Below are 23,265 nucleotides of genomic sequence, written 5' to 3' on the forward strand. Positions count from 1 at the left end.
CCCACCTATGGTGCCTACCAAAAAGCAATTTAAGATTTTGAAAATGTTTAATTTAGTCTCCCTGGTTTCCCTTGAACAAAGTCTCAGAACCATGATGTCTATACAGAAACAGACAATAGTGTTGTAGCTTCTTTGTAACAGGAGTTCTTAGCTAATGAAACTTTCTAAATCTTTTGTATCACTGGCTTTTCTGTATCTTTCAATGGATTTCTTTTGCTGAAGAAAAAGAAAGTACATTCCTAGGAGGAGGGTCAGTGGTCAAGCAGCTAAAATGGCCCTTTTTATTTCTCTTCTCCCAGGAACAGAGGTATTTCTGAGATAATGCCTTGTATCAACATTTCCCTGTGTTCCATCCAATTCTGCATAATTTAGGCTTCATATAAAAAGAGAGGTTTTAGCAAGCCTTTAGAATTATACCTGATCAGTACCATTTTTCTGAATCTGGGGAAAGGCAAACCAAATCTGCTCTTAAAGGTGCAAATGGCCTCATTCATCTTTGAACCTGAATTCATCTTTGGACTAAAGGCAGGCACTGGAGGGCCGCCAACCCACCAACAGTTAGCGCTGACCTAGTGAAAGGATACTTGGAGGAGCTGGATGTGTTTAAGGCAGCTGGCCCAGATGATCTTCATCCAAGGGTGCTGAGAGAATTGGCCAATGTCATAGCAGAACCACTGGAATGACTGTGAGAGCACTTGTGGCATTCAGGACAGGTCCCAGAAGACTGGAAAAGGGCCAGTGTAGTCCCTATTTTCAAGAAGGGAAGGAAGGAGAATCCAGGTAACTATAGGCCAGTTACTCTCTTCTCTAACCTTAGGAAAACCCTTGAAAAATTATTAAGGATTATATTTGTGGGAGTACAGCAAGAAAAATAATGCTGAAGGGCAACCAACACAGGTTCATAGCAAGTATATTCTGCCTAACTAATCTTGCTTCCTTTTACAGCCAGGTCACAAAATGCTAGGTGCAGGAGTCAAGGTTGATGTCATTTTAAAAAGGCCTTTGATACAGTGTCTCATCCCATTCTCATAAATAAAGTAAACGGCTCTGACATAGATGATTACACAGTCATGTGGGTGTCAAATTGGCTTAAGGGATGCAACCAGAGTGGTGGTGGACATGTGGGTATCAACCTGGAAAGATGTGGGCAGTAGGGTCCCCCAAGGTTCAGTCCTTGGATGAGTGCTGTTCATTATCTTCATCAGTGACCTGGATGAGGGCTTGGAGAGCAGTCTGTCCAAATTCATGAACAACACCAAATTATGGGGCAAAGTAAACACACTAGTGGGCAGGGAATGGATTCAGGCAGATTTGGACAGGTTGGAAAAGTGGGCAGAACAGATTAGGATGCCGCTTAACAAAGATAAGTACAAAGTACTGCACCTAGGAAGAAAGAATTGCCAGCACCCATACAAACTGGGAGATGACTTCCTAAACAGCATAGCAGCAGAAAGGGATCTTGGAGTCATAGTTGACTCCAAGGTGAACATGAAACATCGCTGTGACAAAGTGATCAGTAAAGCTAACTGCACTCTATCATGCAGTAGCAGGTGCATCATGAACAGGTCTAGGGAGGTAATACTTCCCCTCTATGTGGCATTGGTAAGGCTGCAGATGGAGTACTGCATTTAGTTTTGGGTGCTGCACTTCAAGACAGATGTGGATAACCTTGAGAGGGTCCAGAGGAGGGCTACTCAGACGGTTAGGAGCCTGCAGGTAAGGCACCATGAGGAGAGACTGAGGGACCTGGATCTCTTCAGCATCTACAACAGAAGGCTGAGAGGGGATCTAGTGGCCAGCTACAAATTCATCAAGGGGAGACAGCAAGGAATAGGAGATGCTCTGTTTACCAGGGCACCTTTTGGAGTAACTAGAAACAACAGCCACAAACTGACAGAGAGCAGATTTGGATTAAACATTGGGAAGAACTGGTTTACAATAAGGGTTACCAGAATCAGGGTCACCTGACCCCAGCGCTCTTTCTTGCCCAGGAAAGACTTAACTCTTTCACTGCTGATAATTCTAGCAGAAACATCAAACAAATCTGAGACTGTGAATGTAGGGCCATAGCCAAGATTTCCATTCAGTAATACCCCGTCTTCTGCTTACTTCATCTAATTTAATGCCTCTTGCACACTGTTGGTTTACATGGCCATAAGGACAAAACCCCAGTTGCTGCAGTAAATCTGGTAAAAACCAAGCCAATTACACAATTAGAAAAAAGCAGGTTGCCATGTAATTTTAGTCTGCTAGCAATTACTAGGCATGAGGCCAAAGGCTGAACATGACAACCACCTCATAATTGCTAAGTTATTATATGGCTTTTAACCATTTATGATGCAACATACTCTAATTGCTCAGTTTTATATTACAGTGGGTGTGTCTACAGGAGATGCTACATTGCCACAGTGATGAGCTACAGCAACATAGCTTATCACTACAGTGACATAGCATCGGCAGGCACGAACCATGACAATGCCGCTACTGCACGTAGCTCATTGCTACTGTGCAATAGGGTCAGTAATGACCCGTGCAGTGCTGAGGCTGCACAGTACCAGTGGTTATTATGCAGTCATTTAGCACTTGCTTTAGCAAGTACTAAATGATTGCACAGTAACAACTGCACAGTCAGGCGCATATGTAGACACACCCAGTAGCACCTAGAGGTCTCAAGCATCGCATTAGCCACTTTTTACACACCTAATAAAAAGATGATCTCTTTCTCTTTGAGCCTCTGTTGCTTATGTTTAATTTCAGTGCCCTTCTTGTTTTTCCTCAAGGCAGGGAAAAGTATATTAGTGAATGTTTACATATTGATATAAATCCTTTAAAGGCAAATACAAGTCAGTGTATGACATTCTTCCTATTATTTTATTGCCTCCCTTTGAATTCAATTGCTAACTGCTGCATAATTGCTACATTTACCCTGAGCTTTTCCTTTGTCATTGCAGATAATGGTAGGAGAAGGAATTCTCTACTGTTGCCTGTCAAAAAGAAGAAATGGGATTGGAACGGAGGCCAATATTAATGCAGGAGGCTGCAACTTCAACTCTTTCCTTAGAAGAGCTGTCAGATTCGTTGGTGGGTTTCAGATCTTAATAACTTAAGGCACTTCTGTGAAACACTTATGATTTTAATCATGCAGTTTTTCATTTTTTTAATGGTCTCTAGAACAGTGGAGGGCACATTGTTTCATGCCAAGAAGGGCAAAAAGCAGCTGTCAAGTGGGATTGAAAATTAAACATGTCCATTCAATAATGCAACACTTTTACTTTCAAGGATTCTCTTTCATCTACTGCATGATTATCAGTGCTGCTAAGTCAATAATTTTGTTTATTTTCCCTCAACACACTAAAATCTGATATCAAAGTCCATTCATATGGTTAGCAGTATGGTGTTTCATTAAAATGTGCTATCTTTTCCCTTGGAAAAAAATCAAAGCAATCAGTGTAGTGTTTATAAGCAACACAACTTGTTAAAATTATCAGTGGATAAAAGTTGTTAACTTTTAACAACTTGTTAAAAATATCAGTGGATTTGACATTCCATGTCTGAGATGTGGCCCCAAGCAAAATAAATAGAGGCCGCTAAATTTATTAGCAGAGAGGTAAATAGCCATGTTAGTCTGAAGTCAGGCAGAGGCAGAGTAGATTTGTACCTTTATAAACTAACTAAATCAGAGATGTATAGCATAAGCTTTCACAAAGGGCTTTCTGCATCAAATGCTGTCTGATGAAGCAAGCCCTCTGCTTATGAAATTTTACCTTATACATTTCTGATTTAGTTAATCTATAAAGCTGCAAAGCTACCCTCCCTTTGCTAAAATTATATCATGAAAGCCATCGATAACAAGGTACAAGGATCTTTTCTTTAAAAAGTATTACTGACCTTCACTGGATTTGACCTGTCAATTTAGGCTTTGAATGAGGTCCCATTGTCTATAAGGGGCTTGAGGCAAAGTATTCCATGTTCCAGAAACCGTGAGTGAGAGAATATGACATTGGCAAAAGAGATGCACAGGCAGCAGTTTATGAGCCAGAGAGGAAAGCTTCACGTTGGCTGGTGTTCAGGAGAATGCTGGGGTCAGTAAAGGGGAGGTTTTGGACCCACACACAGATACAGTAGCCAGAAATGCCTCCTATCAATGACCTGGGGGAACAGAGGCTATGGCAAAGACTTAACAACAGCCAAGCAAGGTAGTTAAGCTGCCTGATGCACTGCAGGACTCTACAGAATAATGTCCCATTCCACCTCTACACAAACCAGGTTTTGGAAAAAATGCTTAGAAAGATAGCAAAAGGTGAGTTGGTTTTGTGATCTCTTTTATTGGACCAGCTGTATAAGGGGTTAGGCTGGAGGAAGGGTATTTGATGTTCAAAAGCTTGTCCAACAGCTCTCTCATGCAGTTGATCCAATAAAAGATGTCACAAAAAACCCTTGCCTCTTGTACATTTTTGGACTATCATGACTACAACAATACTCCAACCCTACAACAACATAAGTAATGTGTATTCTGAGCCACATTTGGTATCCTAAGGCCCCTAATGTTATTGACAAAAGATAAAGGGAAAATGGACAAAATGACTCAATTTTTAATGGGTAAAGGCTGAACAAGAGGGGCAGTTTAATCAAATTTAATTTTCTAGTGAACTGACAAGGAGGGACAAGATCCCAGTGACTCTAGAGATAAATCACTGGTTGGAAGATAGCCAATAACCACAATGACCAAAAGTCTTTACCCAATGACTAGTGTTTGCTGATATATACAACATGAGCTAGTGCTCTTATAACAGGTATTAATGGAAAGGTGTCCATATAACAAAAAACCCACCCCAACTTGCATTATTTGGCACTGCAGTTGGCCAGCCCAGTAAAAAGATCAAGGGCTTGAATATTCTCATCCTGCAGTAGGTAATCCACCCTGGGGTCACCTCAGGCTCAAATGGTTGGGCACTTCAGTTACCATTAATTTTCAGCTGGATAAGAATATCTATTTGTGGCTACTTTGTAGTATAAATGTATGAAGAGATATACTAGACTATGAGGTTATCAAAGTTAAAGACAGTCCATTGAAAAGGAAAAACATCAATGTAGAATATATTTTCTGGAGTAAATTATCTCAATTTCTTTATCAGCATATGGGTATGATATTGTTTATTACAGTTAATCATAATTGAAGTTTATTAAGAGGACAAGGAGCTCATGTATTTTTAAACATCGTAACAAGGCTCAAGAAGTTATTTTGCTTTATCTTGCAGGTGTTCATGTGTTTGGCCTTTGTTCTACTGCTCTCATTACTGACATAATACAGCTATCAACAGGGTATCAGGCACCATATTTCCTGACCGTATGCAAGCCAAACTACACATCCCTAAATGTATCTTGCTCAGAAAACTCATACATTGTGGAAGATATTTGCTCAGGATCTGATACTACAATCATCAACGATGGAAGGTTAGTTTTATTCTTCATTGTGCATTAATGTTCCCTTACAATCAACTTTTTTTTTTAAGATAAACATTTTTAATTTTCTACCTCACCTGCAGCACTTAATCTATTACTACATCTACTCTTGAGTGACTGTTGCCAGGTTTATAACAAAGTTCAGGGCATAAGCTGCTCTTTGCATATGTTCAGTATGTGCAATAACCTTTTTAGCCTAATGCAAGCTTCGGAGATCATTCCTAAGACTTAGGGGTCCAACATTGGGAGTAGCAGTGTTTCTTTCTTTGAAGTAGGTATAGTGTCTACTTCAGTTACAAACGGGACTTGCTTCTGCTGCTACTTTTGACACACTACCAGAAGTACTATCTGCTCTGCATTGGAAAATCTTGCCTACATATACATATTACCTAAGGTCCCCTTATATTTTCTGTTTTGTAACTGTATAAGTGTAATCAAGCACAACAGTCACAAAAAAGTAGTAAACTTGTAGTAGTAATATGTGTTGAGACAGATGTCCTTTTATTACAGAAAAGATTACGACATGTTGTGGTTTGTGGCAGACTATGTAGAGCCACCCACATCACTGTGCCAGGCCCAAAACCACGCTTCAGGAGTCTCCCCTGGGGAGTCTACATATGGCTGTCCCCCTTTTTGGAGAACACCCACAGGCCTGGGGTATCTCTGCCATCACCTGGGCACTGGTATCTGTTAGGGTTATGTACAGGGAACACAGAACCTGAAAGCCTTGGGGGCGCTTTGCCCACTGGTGAAGTTTCTGGGTGATTCTTTTAACACAAAACCTCCCAGGGTAATCTCAGGTATGACTGAGTTTGGCAATAAGCAGCCAAGCTTTGCTAGGAGTGAAAAAGTATCTGTCCTCTCTCCCCTCAGGCATTCACAGAGAAAACAGCCAGTCATGCTATTACTGATACTTTTATTGTTCAGGGAGAAGAGGAAGGGGGAAGCGGGGGGGAGAGGGGGGGGCAGGTACACAAAGGAATTTGAGATAAAAACACCTTGAGCAAGTTCTAATAAATTGAGTCTTACAAATATGGCCTCGGTGACCCTTTTTAATATGTGACTGAAATACTTAGTTCTAATTTACTACCTAATTTACAGGTTTACTCACTGATTCATCCAGACAGCAGCCTGGAGGTACTCTTCTTGTATGTCATTTCCAAAATGCCCACCGGAGAAAGAGAGCAAGCTCCCCCTCACTTAGGAATGTATCCTGTCCAGTCACCTAGGTGACCAGGTTGAACCAAGCAGCCAGAATGAAAAACAGAGGAGTAGCTGGAATGTCCCAATCCAGGGACATACAGAGGGAGATTGCTTCACGTGGTCCATTTCACCAATACTCCCCTTTTTTTCTTTTTCTGTACCTTGCAGCAGGGAGATGTTTTCATGTAATGTATTCTTCTGTATCTAGCTCCAAATTTCATGACACTGTGTCACATAGAATGTGTTGATCCTTTTTCTGTTTATTTGATTAGATTCTTTTCTTCCCTGTTGTTTTTTTCCCCCTAATGTTTTTTTAATCACAGAGCCATTCAAACATTAAAGAACCACAGGTGAATCACCTGACCAGTTTACTTTCTCAATCTAGATCTCTGGTTGTTTAGGTACATATGCCTGACATTTCCAGTGAGCACAGTTACTAAGTAACCATTGACAGTTGATGTCATTAGTACAACAGTACCACTAGTAATATACCGCTATGTTTCATGTTGCATATAAAGGGATAGATAATGAGCTGGTGTAAATCACTATAGTTTCATTTGGGAGCTCCACTGGAGCTCTATTCTTTCCCATCAGTTTTTATTATATTAAGAAGACCCGGAGTCAATAAGTGGACAAAGTATCCCCTTGTGACAGGGGGCCGTCTTGTGGCTGGTCTAACAGCTCTTCTGCCACACCTTTGATGTAACTCAGAGAAGTTGTTTATAGGTGGGAAGCTGCCCATGTACTGCCCGATGCCTAGGACATAATACACAGCTCTGTACCGCCCCTACACCATGTTCCATGCCTCATAGATGGCATCACTATGTGGCTCTGGCCCCACAATGGACCTCAATCTATGCCTGCCTGATGTTCAGACCCCACCTGAATCCTTCTTCCTCAGGCTTGCAACTCCCCACCCTCATTCTGGGCTGCAAAGCTCCCTAAGCCCTTTTCCCATTTGGCAGTGGCCCCCTTCAGTACCTTTGGCCACATGTGCCCAGGCCTCACTTCTAGGCCAGTCAGAACTCCAGGCCCCTGGCTCTGGCTGTCCCTCATGGGGGGTGCTCAGGCACTTCAACCGTTCTGATCCTGGCCCCAGCATTGACCAGTCGAGGTTACTCCAGTTATGTTATTGAACCACTCACAATCACTCTCCCCTACCAGTCTGCCTTCTTGGGCCCCTCCAAACACAGTTCACTCATCACTAAGGCCAGCCTATGTGCAGTCCTTCAGGCCAGCCCACACAGACCCTACTTTATGCAGCACATGCGCAGTCCTTCAGGCCCACTCATGCATACCCTACTCTATTCCACACGGCCTACTCACTTCTCACACTCCCCCTCACTGGGGACCCTACGCCGCCCCCCTAACTGGGGCTCTCAGGCCTTATGCCTCTTGGGTCTCAAGCCTGATGACATGCCTGGACCCCTCGCCTATCCCTCTGTGGGGTAACCCACCAGGTCATGGAGGCTGAGGCTATATGGCACTCCATACTCGTCTTCATTAGGGAGGCACTGGTGTGGTATATCCTGGGGACCACCCCACTAGAGACAGCCCCACCACATCATCCAACGCTAGCAGGGTACACTTTTAGGTCATTCCCCAGGACTCCTCCATCCTCATAGTTCTTACCCTGAACCACCAGGTGTTCTGGGAGCAGCAGTTCCAGCTGGGTAATTGTATTCTGGCAGCATCTCTGCAGCAACTGCCAGCTCACCTCAAGGGACCTGTGTTTATACTGAGGCTGCCCAGCCCAATTCTCTAATCCAGGAGCCCTCTTGCATTCATGTGGACTTCTCATTAGGCCACACCATACCTGCCAGCTGCTCCACAGCCTGCTCAAGCCTCTTAAAGTAGCAGGCACCAAAGGTGCCCTGCCACACCCTCATATCTGCATGAATTCAATGGGGCTTCCTTTACATGGGTGCAGGGATCTGTGCTCCCAGAGCACTGCAGTATAAGAACCCAAGTAATTTATTTAGCCTTTCTAGGTGGGTTTCTACACTCTCTGTTTTTTAGAAATTTCAGAAAAATATTTTCCTTCTTGCTTTGTAGGTCCTCTCTTCTAAAAAATTAATCAAATTTGTCACATCAGGTTAAAATTTTATGAAGACCCAGTGGCTAGTTTTTATCAGCTCATATTTCTTCAGAAAAGCTGGAATATGACCTCAAAATAACATCTCTAAGTTATTCCTCCCATAGAGATAACATTCAATGATTTCTAACTTTTTGTCTCTTCCCTAGGCTCCCTGGTGATGAATGGTTTATTTTTGCTTCCCTCAAATTCTTCTTCACTTGTCATAGTGATCAGATGCCTGTTACTGGTCTAATGGCATCTTCAGCCATTAGTGTTTTATGATATAATATAGCCAACCATGGAACGTAATCTGACTATAATGATTTTAGTGTATATGGGTTTTTTCTTATATGATTGCTAATGGCCTTCATTTTTAATTTATAATACTCAAGAAACTATTTTCATTCTGGCAAGTTTCTTCCAGATTCTCCTGTGAGCAGTAAAGAGAAGAAGTAGTGTAATTATTCAAATGGAGATGTGAATTAATTTTTGCCACCATCTCATAGCAGTTCAGTGGCTTCGCTCATCAATTTCTTTCCCTGTTTATATTCAAAAAGGGTTTCCACTGCATGTATTCATATCATTCATGAGCTCTCCTTTCTTCAGTTTTGGTTTTCTTAATCCGTTTTATAATTTCTCAGTCTTCCTTCATAATCTTCTGTATCCAGTTTATACAGTGTGTTTTCCAGGTCTTGTGAATTAAGGGGATTGCCGGTTATGTAAAACTCTGGTTATCTGAAATAACCCAGCAGGGTTTTCAGGCAATCCAGAGCCAGAAGGGTGGTGACGGCTGCACGCAGAGGAGCAGCAACACAGGGTGATTGCCCACTATGTGCAAGCTTTCCCTCACCCCCACATCTGGCTGGTGGCAGCACGAGGTGGTAGGTGGCAGCAGTTGCTGCCGTCACCTGCAAGCTTTCCCCATCCCCCGCCACATCTGGCTGGCCAGCTGGAAACTCCAATTAATATAGTATTCCAGTTGGTGAAGTACTGGATAACAGAGACTTTACTGTATTTTTCCCCACTAGCTTCCTTAATCTTATCTCTCACTTAATAGATCTGAGTGATAGTCCTACTTCCTCAGATCAGAGTATTCCTTATTTCAGAACTCTCAATTTCTCTACCTCAGGGCTGTCCAACTGGCAGCTCACAGACTGTATGAGTTCAATTGGAGCCCTAAGGTTTCCATGTGGCTGCTACAGCTGTGTGAAATTTCAGCAGTTGTTTCATTTTTAAGCTGTTTCGACATGCTTCGAGCTCGAAACAGTGAAATCAAAAAGGAAACAAAAGGCTTCAAAACAGCTTTGAAATGAAATGAGGGCACTCAAAACATTTTGAAAGTTTCTAAAAGTTTTGGATTTTGAAGCCAGGCTTGTTGCAGCTAAACAGAAACTGAGAGGAAGAGGGAAGAGGGGAGAAGGACACTCTGATATTGACATCTAGCTCCCTGTTCGATTCCCCAGCTGTCTGATTAATTCCCCAGCTCTTCCCAGGGGGCACAGGCCCCTAATCTGTGCATGGGAAGAGTCTGGCACACAGCCCTCCCAGGGGGTGTGGGCCCCCAGATCTGCACACAGGATGACAGCAGGCTGCTGCTGCTGGTGGGTCAGCACCAGCACTGGGTTCTTCCTGGTGCTCGGTGCAGGCTGCACTGGGCAGACTCGGATGCTGGCGTTGACCCCAGCTGGCAGCAGCAGCCTGCTGTCATCCTGGACACAGATCCAGGAGCCCGTGCCCCCGGGGAGGAGTCTGGCGTAGCACTGCAGCCCTCCCAGGGAGTACAGCCCCCAGATCTGCATGCAGGATGACAGCAGGCTGCCACTGCTGGCTGGGGCCAGCAGCAGCACCAGTAGTCCCAGTGCTCAACATGGGCTGTGCTGAGCACCGGTCCCAGGTGGCAGCGGCAGTCTGCTGCCATCCTGTGCACAGATCTCGGGGCCCACACCCCCCAGGAGGACTCCGGCACAGCCTCATAGCACACAGGATGACAGCAGGCTGCTGCTGCCGGCAAGTGATACAAGTTTTGCTTTAAAAATTTGAGATGAAGTTTCCCAGAAACCCCTGCACCTATCTCCTTGAAACATGGCAGGCTTAATGCCCTCAGAAGGGGCTAGCATCCCTCCATTTGTAATCTGAATCAGGCAATAAATGACAGAGTTATAGGTATTTTCATGATTCCCCATTATAGCCTATGGGTGAAACATCAAAACTCATCGAAACAGTGAAACAGTTTCGACGAAACAAAATGGGACAGTGTTTTGAAACAGTGAAATGAAACACTGTCCCTTCAAAATGGTGAAACGGAAGTTGAAATGAAAGGGTGCTGTTTCGCACAGCCCTAGTAACCACCACTCCCCACATTGTTCCAGCTGCAGAAGCAGCCAGAGTCTCCAGGTGCTTTCTCTTTCCAGCTTCTCCATCACTGGCCCAGAGTACGGGGTTGGTCAGTGCAGCAGAGCACAGCAGCAGTGCTGGGAAAACCTGCAGCCTGGGGCACCTGAGAGGCATAATTCAGAAGGTGAGATTGCAGCCAGGGAGCTCAGAGTGAAGCAGTGCACCTGGGCATGGGAGGAGACAGGGTGGAGAGCCGCTCCTAGCCATGCAGTGCAGCCAGGTGGTACACAATACAATGGTGGGGGAGGAGGGTGTCCAGGCATGCAGTGCAGAAAGACGACATGTAATATGAGGACCCAAAAGCCCATGGCTCTCAATGGCATGGCCCCTGCTAGTGTAGCCTTCATCTGCTTAGAAGTTGGGCAGCCCTGTTCTACCTTATTCATACTAGATGCCATGATTTCCATCCACAAAGATCACAGGCTTTCAGTATGCTCATTTTAGATTAAGAGATAGCAAAGTCAAAAGAACAAAAGTCAAGTCTCCATTAGAGAGCTCAACATGTGTGTCTCCTCGGTAACAGGCTGCATTTGCACGGATGCAAAGATTCTAAGTGCAGTTAGAGGAAATCAACCAGCATACAGTAAAACAGCAGCTTGCACCACATCAGAGTAATCAAATTAAGGTCCAGATATGAATGTTGCTAAAATAAAGAGAGATGTGCTCAGGCCTTTGTCTAGCAAGTACCCTTCAATGTCATCACAGTTGAGTCTTCCTGACAGCCATGTGAAGATTACTTTAATGCTTTGCCCCTAACACTGATGAGGGTAGAGGCAGTATACAGATGCTATTGTCATTTATGGAGAACTCATGCCCAGAGGAGGGAAGATTTTCCCTCCTCACCAATATCTTTTTGGAAATCTTGCTCACAGTTTCAGTTTCAAAGGAGTCAGATTTAGATCACTTCCCTCTCCCCTAGCCCCCTTTCCCTGTAAAAAATCATGCTGATTTCAATTTGGCCACAGTTAAAACTGAGAAATTCTTAGATCCAAGTTCAGATCAATGTAACTGGATTTACACTAGTTCTAAATTTAGGTAAAGAGCTCACTTATGCAGAATTATTTAGCAAAGAAAGCAAAATGCATAAATAGAAAAATGTGATATATTGCTTAGTAGAAAGACGCCTTCTTTAACTAGAGGCATTTGTACACGTGCTTGCAACACATGCAATTCTATAAGTATCAAAATGAGCATCAGCGCTGAGAAAATGGCAACAGCACGCTTTTGAAGTAAAACATATCAGAGATGTTTTAGTTCAAAAGCATACTGCTGCCATTTTCTGCATGCTGATGCGCATTTCACTGTTTGCGCACTGTGCTGCATTGTGTGCAGCTGCGTATCAACTCACATGCAGAGCAGACTCAATTAATCAAGTCTGCTCCAACATGCCTGGCATGAAAATGTATATGTATATATGCCCTAAGTGTTTGTAAATGCCTCAGTCACTGCTGTAACTGCCCCTCATGTAGACATACCCAAAGTAGCTTTATTCAAAGTTAGTTCCAGAAGAGCTAGCTTGCAGCTAAGGCAACACAAAGTTCAGGCAGGGCTAAGAAGTGCCCCACCTTCATATTGCCTAAATGTTTGGAGTTCAACCATGTTGGGCTCCATACAACTGCAGTACTTGAGCTAGCTACAGTAACTGCAATGTACATATACTGATTCATTCAGACATGTTATTCCAATTAATTATATTCTATAAGGGGGGGAGATAATATCAACAATAGATTAGCACATATTTTTAATCTACAGTGCTTTCTTTTCAAGAGAATACTGAGTGCAAATTCTGTTTATCATTCATAAGACCTGAACAAAGATTCTAGCTCTCCAGTAAACAGAGTGTACACAAAAGTGTTGCATGCACATTTTACATTACAGTGCTCTTAAACATGAGAGAAGTGCAGTGTTTAGCAGGGCACACCTCTGAACCTCCCTGCATTTTCCAGGCTAGGAGTCAAGGGTCACTCCACAGCCTCCTGGAGCTGCAGGAGACTGCAGACAGCAGCAGAGAGGTGGAGCTGGGATGAGCAGCTGTCACTTAGCATGTCATCTTACTCCTGCATTCTGTCCTGCCCCCCTCCCACCAGCACTGGGAGCCAGTACTGCTTCTGTCATGGGCCAGGCAACAGCTCTTACCCAGGTTGACAGCCCGGCCCAGTCCCCAGCCACACAGGGTTTCAAGGTGTGTGTGTGTGTGCGCTACACCCGCAGAGTGTCCCCCTGTCTCTGGGAGTTTGCACAGTGTCTGCCACAAAACTGGGCAGCAGCTCTTGCTCAGCCCTGCTCCAAGCCTTTGGTCCCCAGCCATGGGTCTCGGGGGGGGGGGGGGGGGAGGAAGGGTGCAAGGGAAGGTAAGAGTATGAGGGGCGCATATGTGTATTTCTGTGGGTGGGTGTGCGTGCATGTGTCTGTGGGCACATGTGTGTGCGTCCCACCCACAGCATGTCCAAACATCTGTTCCCCCCAGTCATACATGCAGGGTCTCAGGGTATGTATGTATGCATGTGTGTGTGCATGCATGCAGCCCATCTGCAGCATGTCCCTTTAACCCCTTCCCCCCTCCCCCCGGCAGAATTGCCAGAAATTTGACCAGGATACAGAAGTTACTTAAAGAGCGGTAAGTTGCTAAAGCATTGTAAAATACAGCACTTCAAGTTTAATACCTCATTTAAGGGTAAATTTAAAGTGCTGTATCCATTTCAAAAAGTGCTGTAAACCCATGCACTTTTGTTAAGTCATGGCAATAAAGCGTTTTATTAAAATGGCAACAACAACAAAAAGCAACTTCTGTACACACCCACTAAATCACACCCAGGTGGTTTAAGTTGAATTTTTTTCTTTATGTATAAAACTTTTCATAATTCCCTTTTCTCTGGAAAGAAGGTAAGCGATAAGAAGGTCCTAAAATGTAACAGTAAGGGGGAGAATAGAAAGAAAATTAGTGTATCTGATGTGGCATTTCCAGAAAGCTACATGCTGTGAATGTTCTGAAGCTAAGCTACCAATTGTAACTGTCACATTCATTGCAGCACCTGATTTGGGGTCCAACCCTGTAGTGTGCCAAGAGCTTTCAGCATCTATTGATTTTAGTAAAAGTAAAAGGCATTTTGTAAGATCAGGCTGCCAGTTTCTGCCTGAAGCTGCTGTGTGAAAAGGCACAGAATCATAGAAAAACAGGGCTGACAGGGACCTCCGGCAGACATGACTTTTTCCTAAAATACCCTTTCCACATTCTTCTGCCATCTGTGAGCCTGCCATGTTAGAAAGTGCTGGAAGCTGAATTTAAAAAATTGGGTGATAGCAAATAAAGCTTTGCATATGCCTGCCTCCTGAGGGCAAGAAGGTTCCAATCTCATCTCCCCATCATCACAATAATTAGAAGGAAGAAACAGAAGACATGGGGGGCTTCAGTATTTCTGTGTGGTTGGAGGGTGCCAACAACCTGAAGCAATTAAGCCTGAACTGTATGGTCCCAACTTTACCTACAATTTTATGTAGAGTTTTTGGATGTTAAGTATCTCTCTGCTCTCCATATGTGAGATATGTGGGACATGGGTAGGAGATTGCTGGTGCTCCCTTGTGCCCCAGGGATCTCTGTCTGTTATAGCAGCTTGCTAGAAACAGGCATAAAGTATAGCTGCCTGCAGAACTGACACGTGGCCCAAGATTTGGAAGAGTATGAAGCCTCCTGAGCACCAAGAAGCGCTCCTAGGCCACAGCCAGGCATCTGAAGGCTAACCTTCATTGAGTTCACATTTCAGATAAATATTATTTGATCAGCTCTAATTACTCATTACATTTTTCATGTGAATAGTTACATTAAGTTTATTCATCAAAAGATAAATACATTATCCACAAATAAAAAACGCTACTATTTTACTTGTGCTGTGGAGAGCTGAATTATTTTCTTCAAATGAATTATTCACCATTTTTGGACATGAATCAGAACTGCAAAGATAGAAAAGAATAATGCGAAGATGTATAGCAGTTCTCCTTCAATATGCATTTCATTCACCAGTCACTTAAAGAAAAAGCTGGAAATTTATATGATTAGTTTTTACTCCCCCCAGACAAGCCCCCATGAAGACAACATGAGTAATCTTATGTTTCAGGTTCTTCCATGGATAGAGGTTTGCAAGGACTGGGCCCTTAATGAAAATACCTAGAAATGTAATTATACATTTCTCCCTTTTAAAATTATCTAGTGTTCACTGCACTAATTAATTTTAATAGATGTTGAATATTTAACCCAAAATGTGATTATTATGGAGAAAGGACAAGTTAATAAAGTACAGAAAGGGAATTTAAGAGTAAAAAAAAAAAAAAAGTTAATAATTAGGCATTTGCTTGTGGCTTGTAAGATAAAAATGCTTGTACCACCTGGTGTTTTTTTTAAACGAACATTATCAAAATGTATTTCAACTGAGAAGCATAATTTGGGTGTCCTTTCTTGGCAGAAAGTCATTCCCTTCTCAACATGCCACCCTGGCAGCCTTCGCAGCTGTGTACGTTTCAGTAAGTAATCAACACTGTTCATTTTATTTTGTAGAGAAAAATCAGAATGTCATTTGCTGCCCATCATAAAGTGACGAGGTTTAAATTGTTGCTTAATGTAGTAGTGATATAAATGCACCTGACTGCAAGAGGAAATTACAAAGAATTAAAATAAACTTGGTACTATCAAGGAAGAGCTAAAGTTGTTCCATCTATTGTGTTCTCTAATAACATTTCCTTCATAGTGAAGTGTAGCATTAAAGCTTATTTAGTGTTTGCATATTTTGTATACATAAGATATGATGTTTGCTTGCCTTAAGCATAGATTTTTAAGTTTACTATTAAAATAAATCTTAACATGTTCACCCTTTTCCTCTCCTCCTGTTTTTCCTCAACATATAGCACCCAAACTCTAGACATTAAAGGACAAGTCCATCCATGGTGCAGCTTCATTGCTTCAGCAGAATTACCCTAGGGGTAAATTTGGTCAGTGTGAATAGCTCTACTTGTAAACAGCAGTTGGATTGTACTACTTATAGTAAACTGCACTGAATTTAAATTTTTCCAATCTAGGAGGAGCACAAGTCAGAGGCCAAGAATTGGCAATGTCCAAAGGAGGTCAGACTGTTTATGTGAACAGGAATATCTGGAGTTACAATAGTTAATGCAAACACAGTAAGAGAAGGAAGATTAAACCCCAGATTTCAGGGCTTAAACCAGTTTCTATAGGATCTGGCATGTTGTTGTGTGTTTGTATAGGGTTTTTGACAATGGGTCCCTCATCTGTGACTGGAATGCCAGCAAAATGCAGTACAAATGAATAATAAATAACAGCAACAATTATTATATATATGTAACTATTATATTATATACATATACATGATTTTGAGGGCATCTGCTTTTACAACAGAAGGACCATTATCATGAGTAGACTATGAAAATCACACCATATATTGAAATTAGTTGGACTCTAGGTTCTGCAGCCTGTATGTATGCATACATACATATATACACCCATACACACAATATATTGCCAATCCCTTGCAGTCAAGGATGATCGTCTTCTGCGGCTGTGTGAAATCTCGCTGGCTGTTTTGTTTCAACGCTGTTTTGACTCATTTCGAGCTTGAAACAACTAAATCAAAATGAAACGTAGGGCTTCAAAACAGCCTTGAAATGAAATGAGGCTAGTTGAAACATTTCAAAAGTTTGAAATAGTTTCAAGTTTCAGAGCAGCAGCCAGGCAGTGGGAGGCAGGGGAGACCCAGGGCTGCGCTGCCAGTGGCTCCGCAGCCCCATGTGGCTCAGCCAGGTGGGGAGCACAGTCCTGGCTCTCCCTGCCTCCCACCGCCAGGCTGCACTCCATGGGGCTGGTGGAGCCAATGGGAGCACAGCGCTGGCTCTGCCCACCTCCTGACACCGGGCTGCACGCCCATCAGCTCCACCAGCCCCATGGAGTCCAGCCTGGTGGTGGGAGGCAGGCAAAGCCAGTACTCCACTCTGCTTCCTGCCACTGGGCTGAGTTCCACAGGGCTGGAGCCACTGGGAGTTGAGCCTGGTGGAGGGAGGTGGAGCACAATGCTGGGGCTGCATGCCACCTTCCTCCACCAGGCAGCAAGCTGCTAGGCACTGAGCCTGGTGGAGGGGGTGGTGTGCAGTGCCAGCAGTGCATACCGCCTCCCTCCACCAGGCAGTAAGCCGCTATGCGCTGAGCCCAGTGGAGTGGGCTGGTACACAGCAGTGGTGGTGCACACTGCCTCCCTCTACCAAGCAGCAAGCTGCTAGGGGCCGAGCCCGGTGGAGGGGGCTGGCCAGCCCTCAGCACCTAGCGACTTGCTGCCTGGTGGAGGGAGGTGGCATGCAGCACTGGGGCTGCACTCCACCTCCCTCCACTGGGCTCAGCGCACAGCAACTCCCAGCCCTGTGGAACTGAGCCTGGTGGGGGGAAATGGAGTGCAGTGCTAGGCCTGCGCTCTGCCTCCTTCCACTGGGCTCAGCTCCCAGTGGCAGAGGCAACCTCCCGCCCGCACCCCCAGGAGAGCCCTGCCGGACTCCTCCAGGGGTGTGGGCAAAACTCAGAACAGTGTTGAAACGGTGAAACTGTTTTGATGAAACAAAATGGAACAGTGCTTTCAAAAGGAAACTAAACTTGAAATGAAACGCTGTTCTGTCAAAACAGATGTGGAAGCAAAATGATGCTGTTTCACACAGCCTTGTTGGTCTTCCATGATTGCTTTATTAGGGATTAAAAGAAACCCTTCACTGGGGAGGAATTACTCTACATCTGATTCTTTTGAGGTCTCTTCACTTTCCTTTGAAGCGGTGTTTCACAACCCTTTCAAATTACTAACTGCTTTATGCTTACTATAGAAGTAAGAGCAAAACATATGTATGAAAACAATGATAAAAATATCAATATGTATATGGTGAGAATTTGACAGTGACTACTTGATCTTGAGGGGTATGGTTACGCTGAAGATGAGATTTTCTTTCCCTTAGGTTGTAATGCAGTTTTTAATAGGTCATGACCCCCCGCCACTGCCTTTTCTGACTCCCTGGGCCAGAGGGGTGGCATTCTTCCCCCTAGTTGAGAAAAGTGGGAAGTTCACACATCTAAGACTGGCCACTGGGAAACAGGTATTGGATCTTATCTGGTATGTCAATTCCTACTTCCTGGAAGTGCTAGCTCCTTAGCTAATTGTGTTTATACGTGCCTCGGCCCTCACAACTAGTTAGGGTCTAATAAGTCCCCAACCAAAGCTCGCTCTCTCGTTTTTGATGACAGCAAAGACATTTCTTAGAACATTTCTCCAGAAATGGGTCCCGTGTGAGGGCATATTTTTCTAAAGCATATGAGTAGACTTTACTAGGTCTGAAAAACAGAATCAGCAAAATTCATACAAAGTGACAATATTATATACAGGCTTACTTTGTACTGAAGAAATAATGAACACAAGAAAGTATCGTCTTGTAGTTAAATGCAACTTCTTTAAATCACTTTTTTTTTCCCCAAGATGTACTTCAATTCCACGTTAACGGACTCCTCTAAACTTCTAAAACCTCTACTGGTCTTTGCTTTTATTATCTGTGGAATTATATGCGGCCTGACTCGTATCACACAGTACAAGAATCACCCAGTTGATGTTTATTGTGGATTTCTAATAGGAGGAGGAATTGCTCTCTATTTGGTAAATATATATGAAAGTTTTAGTAAGCAATGTACATAAGAATATTTATATGTAGAAAAAATTCTTTATGGTTATTATGTACAGATATTCTGCCCCATTGATAACATATATATTCAGCAATGGTTTGAAGACTTTTATTAACTATAAGCATTCTAAAGGGGAATGATGTTGCCATCTAAAATGCGTATAGTAATGTACAACATTGATTTTAAAGGGAAATGGGATCTAACATTGAACATGGAAACCGCTCTAAAAATGTGCATTGTTACACTATTTGAGAGGCACTTGTGGCCTTTCTATTCAACACTTGTGTCACGGCAGGGTCCTGCAGGAGGGCCGTGATCTCCTCCTCCCCTTCCCATGCCAAGTTGGCCCAAGGGCACCCTCAGATTCTTGCCCGTCACATCTTTGATGTTTCAATATATTAGGGAGGCTACCTTATGTCTTCTTGGACCCAGTCTGCTGTAGCCTCTGGCCCCGTGGACTCCTGGACCCCTCGTGGGTCTTCTCCTGCAAACGGGTGCATCGGGGCACCCTAGCCTTATGGACTATGCATGGCTCCAACCACCCCTTTTACCATACCCCAAGCCTCGCAGCTGGAATAGACGTTCGGCCTCTCTGTCTCCACTCCATCTCTGGCGCTCGGACTCTCGGCAGCCCTGTCTTTCTCTCTCTCTCTTTCCACGCCCTTCTCTCAGGGCCTTCTCCGTAATGCCGCCCTCTCCTCTGGGGGCTCACCGCACCCACACTGGGGCTTCTCAGCAATGTCCCCTCCTCTGGGGTTTCTCAACTGCCCCTCTCTCCGGGGCTGGGGGCTGCACACCCTGAACGCTGTGCCCTCACTGGCACTCGGGTCCCCACACTAGTGTGAGTCTCCTATGAGGCCTCCTCCAACCCCTAACAGCCTCACCTAAACCACCGGCGTAACAAATAGCAAACACAAATGCAAGCCTCTTGGCTACAACGTAAACAGAAGCCGCCTGGCCATAACAACGTTCAATCCTACCAGGGATCCTTTCTCTCTCCTCAGTATTAGATGCAGCTCCTTCCTCAGGCCTCTCCTTTGTAACATGGCCGAGAGCTCTCTCCTCCTAGGCTGCTGATAGGGAAAAACTCCTCTGGCCTCAGCCCCTGGGGCTTATAAGGGCCAGGCCCTGCCCCTTACAGTCAGCTGACCGCTGGCAGGTGTGGGTCGCTTGCTGACTCTAGTTGCCCTGGCAAGCAACAGCTGAGCTCCTTATTGATTGCTAGGGCTTTTTCCCTAGCAGTTTTCCCCTCTTTAGGAGCAGGGCACCTCATAGAATCATAGAAGTAGGGTTGGAAGGGACCTTGTAGATCTTCAAGTCCAACCCCCTGCCTGAGCAGGAGAGAAACTGGGCTCAAGTGACCCCAGCCATGTAGGCATCGAGCCGCTTCTTAAAGACCCCCAGGGTAGGAGCCAGCACCACTTCCCTTGGAAGGTGGTTCCAGATCCTGGCCGCCCTAACTGTGAAGTAGTTCTTACAGATGTCTAATCTAAACCTACTCTCCAACAACTTGTGGCCGTTATTTCTTGTTATCCCGGGGGGCACTAGGGGAAACAAGGTCTCCCCCAGACCCTTCTGGTCCCCCCTACTGAGTTTATAGACTGTCACAAGGTCCCCCCTCAGCCTTCTCTTGTGAAGGCTGAACAGGTTCAGGTCCCGTAGCCTCTCAGTGCTCTGCAACACACCTCCCCCCTTAAGATCCGCCTCGGTGAGTCTGATCTTCCTCCTCGTCAGGTGTTGCGTCCCTCTGAGGCTTTTCTCAGCCTTTCTTCTGGCACCCGGCAACTCAAAATGCTGGAGGCGGAGGTTTTCAGGCACCTCCTCCTTGCCTTTTACCCAAGGGTGCACCATGTGGGATTTGTCGGGAGTTACCCTGCCACAGGTAGTCCCCCCACATTAGCCATCCCTGGTAGGGTGCAACTCAGGCCTATCTTCTCTCTTCTTCCACAGCCCCATCAACATGACAAGACAACCTCCTCTCTCTTCCCGAGAGAACTACCTTCTACTATTTGGGACATCTTTTCCCTTTTACTCTTCATGTGCCCTGAGCCTCCTCTCCTTTGGGCCCCTTGCAAAGAGTCCCTTCTCCCTGAGGTTTCTTGCCAGTCCATAAGGCTTCCTCAAAACTCCCACTGCACCCTCAGTGCTCGCTGGGCATTTTCCTCCCTCCAAAATTCTATCTTTCCTTGGCCCGTGGATCTTCTGCCAGGCCCTGTATACACCTTCACAAAGGCTACTCCCCCGACTCTGGCTTCAACCACTTTTCTCAGGGTCCACCATTTGACTTGCCCTGGGAGGTTACTAACATAAACACATGGCCTCCTTCCTCCCCTTTGTTCCTTCTCCGACTGGATTACCTTTGGTGTTGAGGGTCCTTCTGCCTCCTTAGCTTGGCCTGCACTCTGGGTTCGGTCCAGTCTCTGCTTCTGTGCAGGGCTGGGTATCTCGTCTTTAGGGTGGAGCTTGTGGCATCCTCGCATTTCGCCCCTAGCTCCACTGGGGTTTTGGCCCCTTCTTTCCATCTCAGGCCCTTGTGCCCTTCTCTCTCAGGGCTTCTGCCACTCTCTCTCCTCCGGAAGCTGTATCTGCTCTACCATGTGCCAGTTCCTGGGCCATCTTTGGTATCTGGCCTTTTTGCTTTGGCTGTCCCCCCTTTTGAGTGTGACCAGGGTAGCTTAGGTCACCATTCTTGTTTCTCCCACTGACCTGCTCGCTCTCTTGCACAGCTGCCATATCCCCTTTATCTACCTCCACCTGTTGTACCTGTTTTGGTATTGTCAATACTCCAGTATCATACCTGCTGACCAGTTTTTCTAATTTCTCTCCCAAGCAGTTCAGTCCTTCTGCATACTAGCTTATCCACTGACCCCATTTTTGCTCAAGGTACTTTGTAACTGTGGGGATACTCTCTTCCCCCCATTGTTGCTGCATCTGTCTCAGGAGGTCCCTCCATCATTGTACTCTTTTCTTGTTTCTCTACTCCCTTCTCCTTCCTGGAGCTTCCTAGCTTAGTATCCTGGTGGGTTTCCTGGTCTTCCTGGGCCTTTAGGTGTATGATCCATGCTGTCTCTACCCATCTCTTGGTCTCTATCAAAAATCCTTTCAAGGCTTCCAGCTCTCGCAGCTGCTTCTGGTACTCCGTGTTAGCCCTGGCTGCATGTTCCTCCAATTGCAGGCCTATTGTGGTCAGGCTCTCTCTCTGGATTTTGGCAGCCTGTACCGTCTGCTGCTCCAGCTCTACTTGCAATGCAGTCTCCCTGGCTGTGCTCTCTTCTAAAAGGGTCTTCAGGGACTGCACCTCTTCCCCCAGCTGGTCCTTTTCTTTTTCCACCTTTTGCCACTGAGCCCGCAACTCTACGCACTCCTTCGTTCTCTCTTACCTCTGTCTCTAGGGACTGCTTCTGCTCCTGTAACGCTTCGTGATTTGCCATATATTCTTTCACTTTCTCCATTTCTTTTGTTATCACTTTCCTGGTCTCTTCTGCCTGGGTATGGCTCTCCTTAAGCTTTTCCCTCAGCTCTCCAACCAGGTGTTCAGCCCGGCCACACCGCTCTTGCCAGTGCTCCAGGTCCTTGTGCAGGCTTTCTATCTGTTCCACTTAGCTATGGATTTCTTTCTGGAGGGCTCCTATGAGGCTCCTTAATATCTCTAGCTTTTGCATTACCTCCTTTTGTTCTCCCGTTTGGTCCATACTGGGCTCAGGAGACTTCCTCCTCCATTCAGCCATCTCCTTCTGCGTCTCTTGCAACTTCTCTTCTCGCTGTCTACTCTTTTTGGCTTCCTTTGCCATGAGCTGTTCCAGCACTCGGGTCTTTTCTGCCTCTGCTGCAATCAGGCACTTTATCTCCTTAGGCCCACCTTCTTTCTTCCCAGGTTGTGCTCGCAGCTCTAAAGCGGCCACTTTTGCCTCGGCTTGCTTCTTCTGTGACCTCATCATGTCTAACTCCAGCTCTAGATGGGCAGCTTTTTCCTCCACCTTGTCCACCCGCAACTGCCAGGTGAAGGCTTCTTGCCACCTGCTTCCTAGAGCAATTTCTGCCATGATTCTTTTTTTTTTTTTTTTCTAGACCTGACCCAAGGTCTTCTCTTCTGTGATTTCGAATGGCAGTCTTGTCTCTGATCTGGGCTTATCTTCTCAAGCCCCAATCTCACTGTCTCGCCTTTCTTTATATTTGTTCTAGCCCTAAGGTTTGTTCTCCTTTCCTAGGAGACACGGGTTCCTTCCCCATGCACGGCCTTACTTTCCCGGTCAATGCACCACTTTGTCACGGCAGGGTCCTGCAGGAGGGCCATGATCTCCTCAAGGCCCCCTTCCTGTGACAAGTTGGCCCAAGGGCACCCTCAGATTCTCGCCCGCCACGTCTTTGATGTTCCAATATATTAGGGAGGCTGCCTTATGTCTTCTTGGACATGGTCCGC

The 23,265-nt window shown here is 45.1% G+C and overlaps 1 protein-coding gene across 1 annotated transcript in view; it reads left to right on the forward strand.

The window, feature by feature from the left end:
* PLPPR4 (phospholipid phosphatase related 4) overlaps positions 1–23,265 on the forward strand; it is an 82,735-nt gene that overhangs the window by 50,898 nt on the left and 8,572 nt on the right. Inside the window, exons 3-6 of the mRNA XM_006273570.3 lie at positions 2,952–3,081; positions 5,259–5,454; positions 15,595–15,652; positions 18,646–18,819. Coding sequence (XP_006273632.1) covers positions 2,952–3,081; positions 5,259–5,454; positions 15,595–15,652; positions 18,646–18,819 — 558 coding nt within the window. The remainder of the gene's footprint in view (positions 1–2,951; positions 3,082–5,258; positions 5,455–15,594; positions 15,653–18,645; positions 18,820–23,265) is intronic.

The sequence above is a fragment of the Alligator mississippiensis genome, chromosome 5, assembly GCF_030867095.1.
Source record: "Alligator mississippiensis isolate rAllMis1 chromosome 5, rAllMis1, whole genome shotgun sequence".
NCBI lineage: Eukaryota > Metazoa > Chordata > Crocodylia > Alligatoridae > Alligator > Alligator mississippiensis.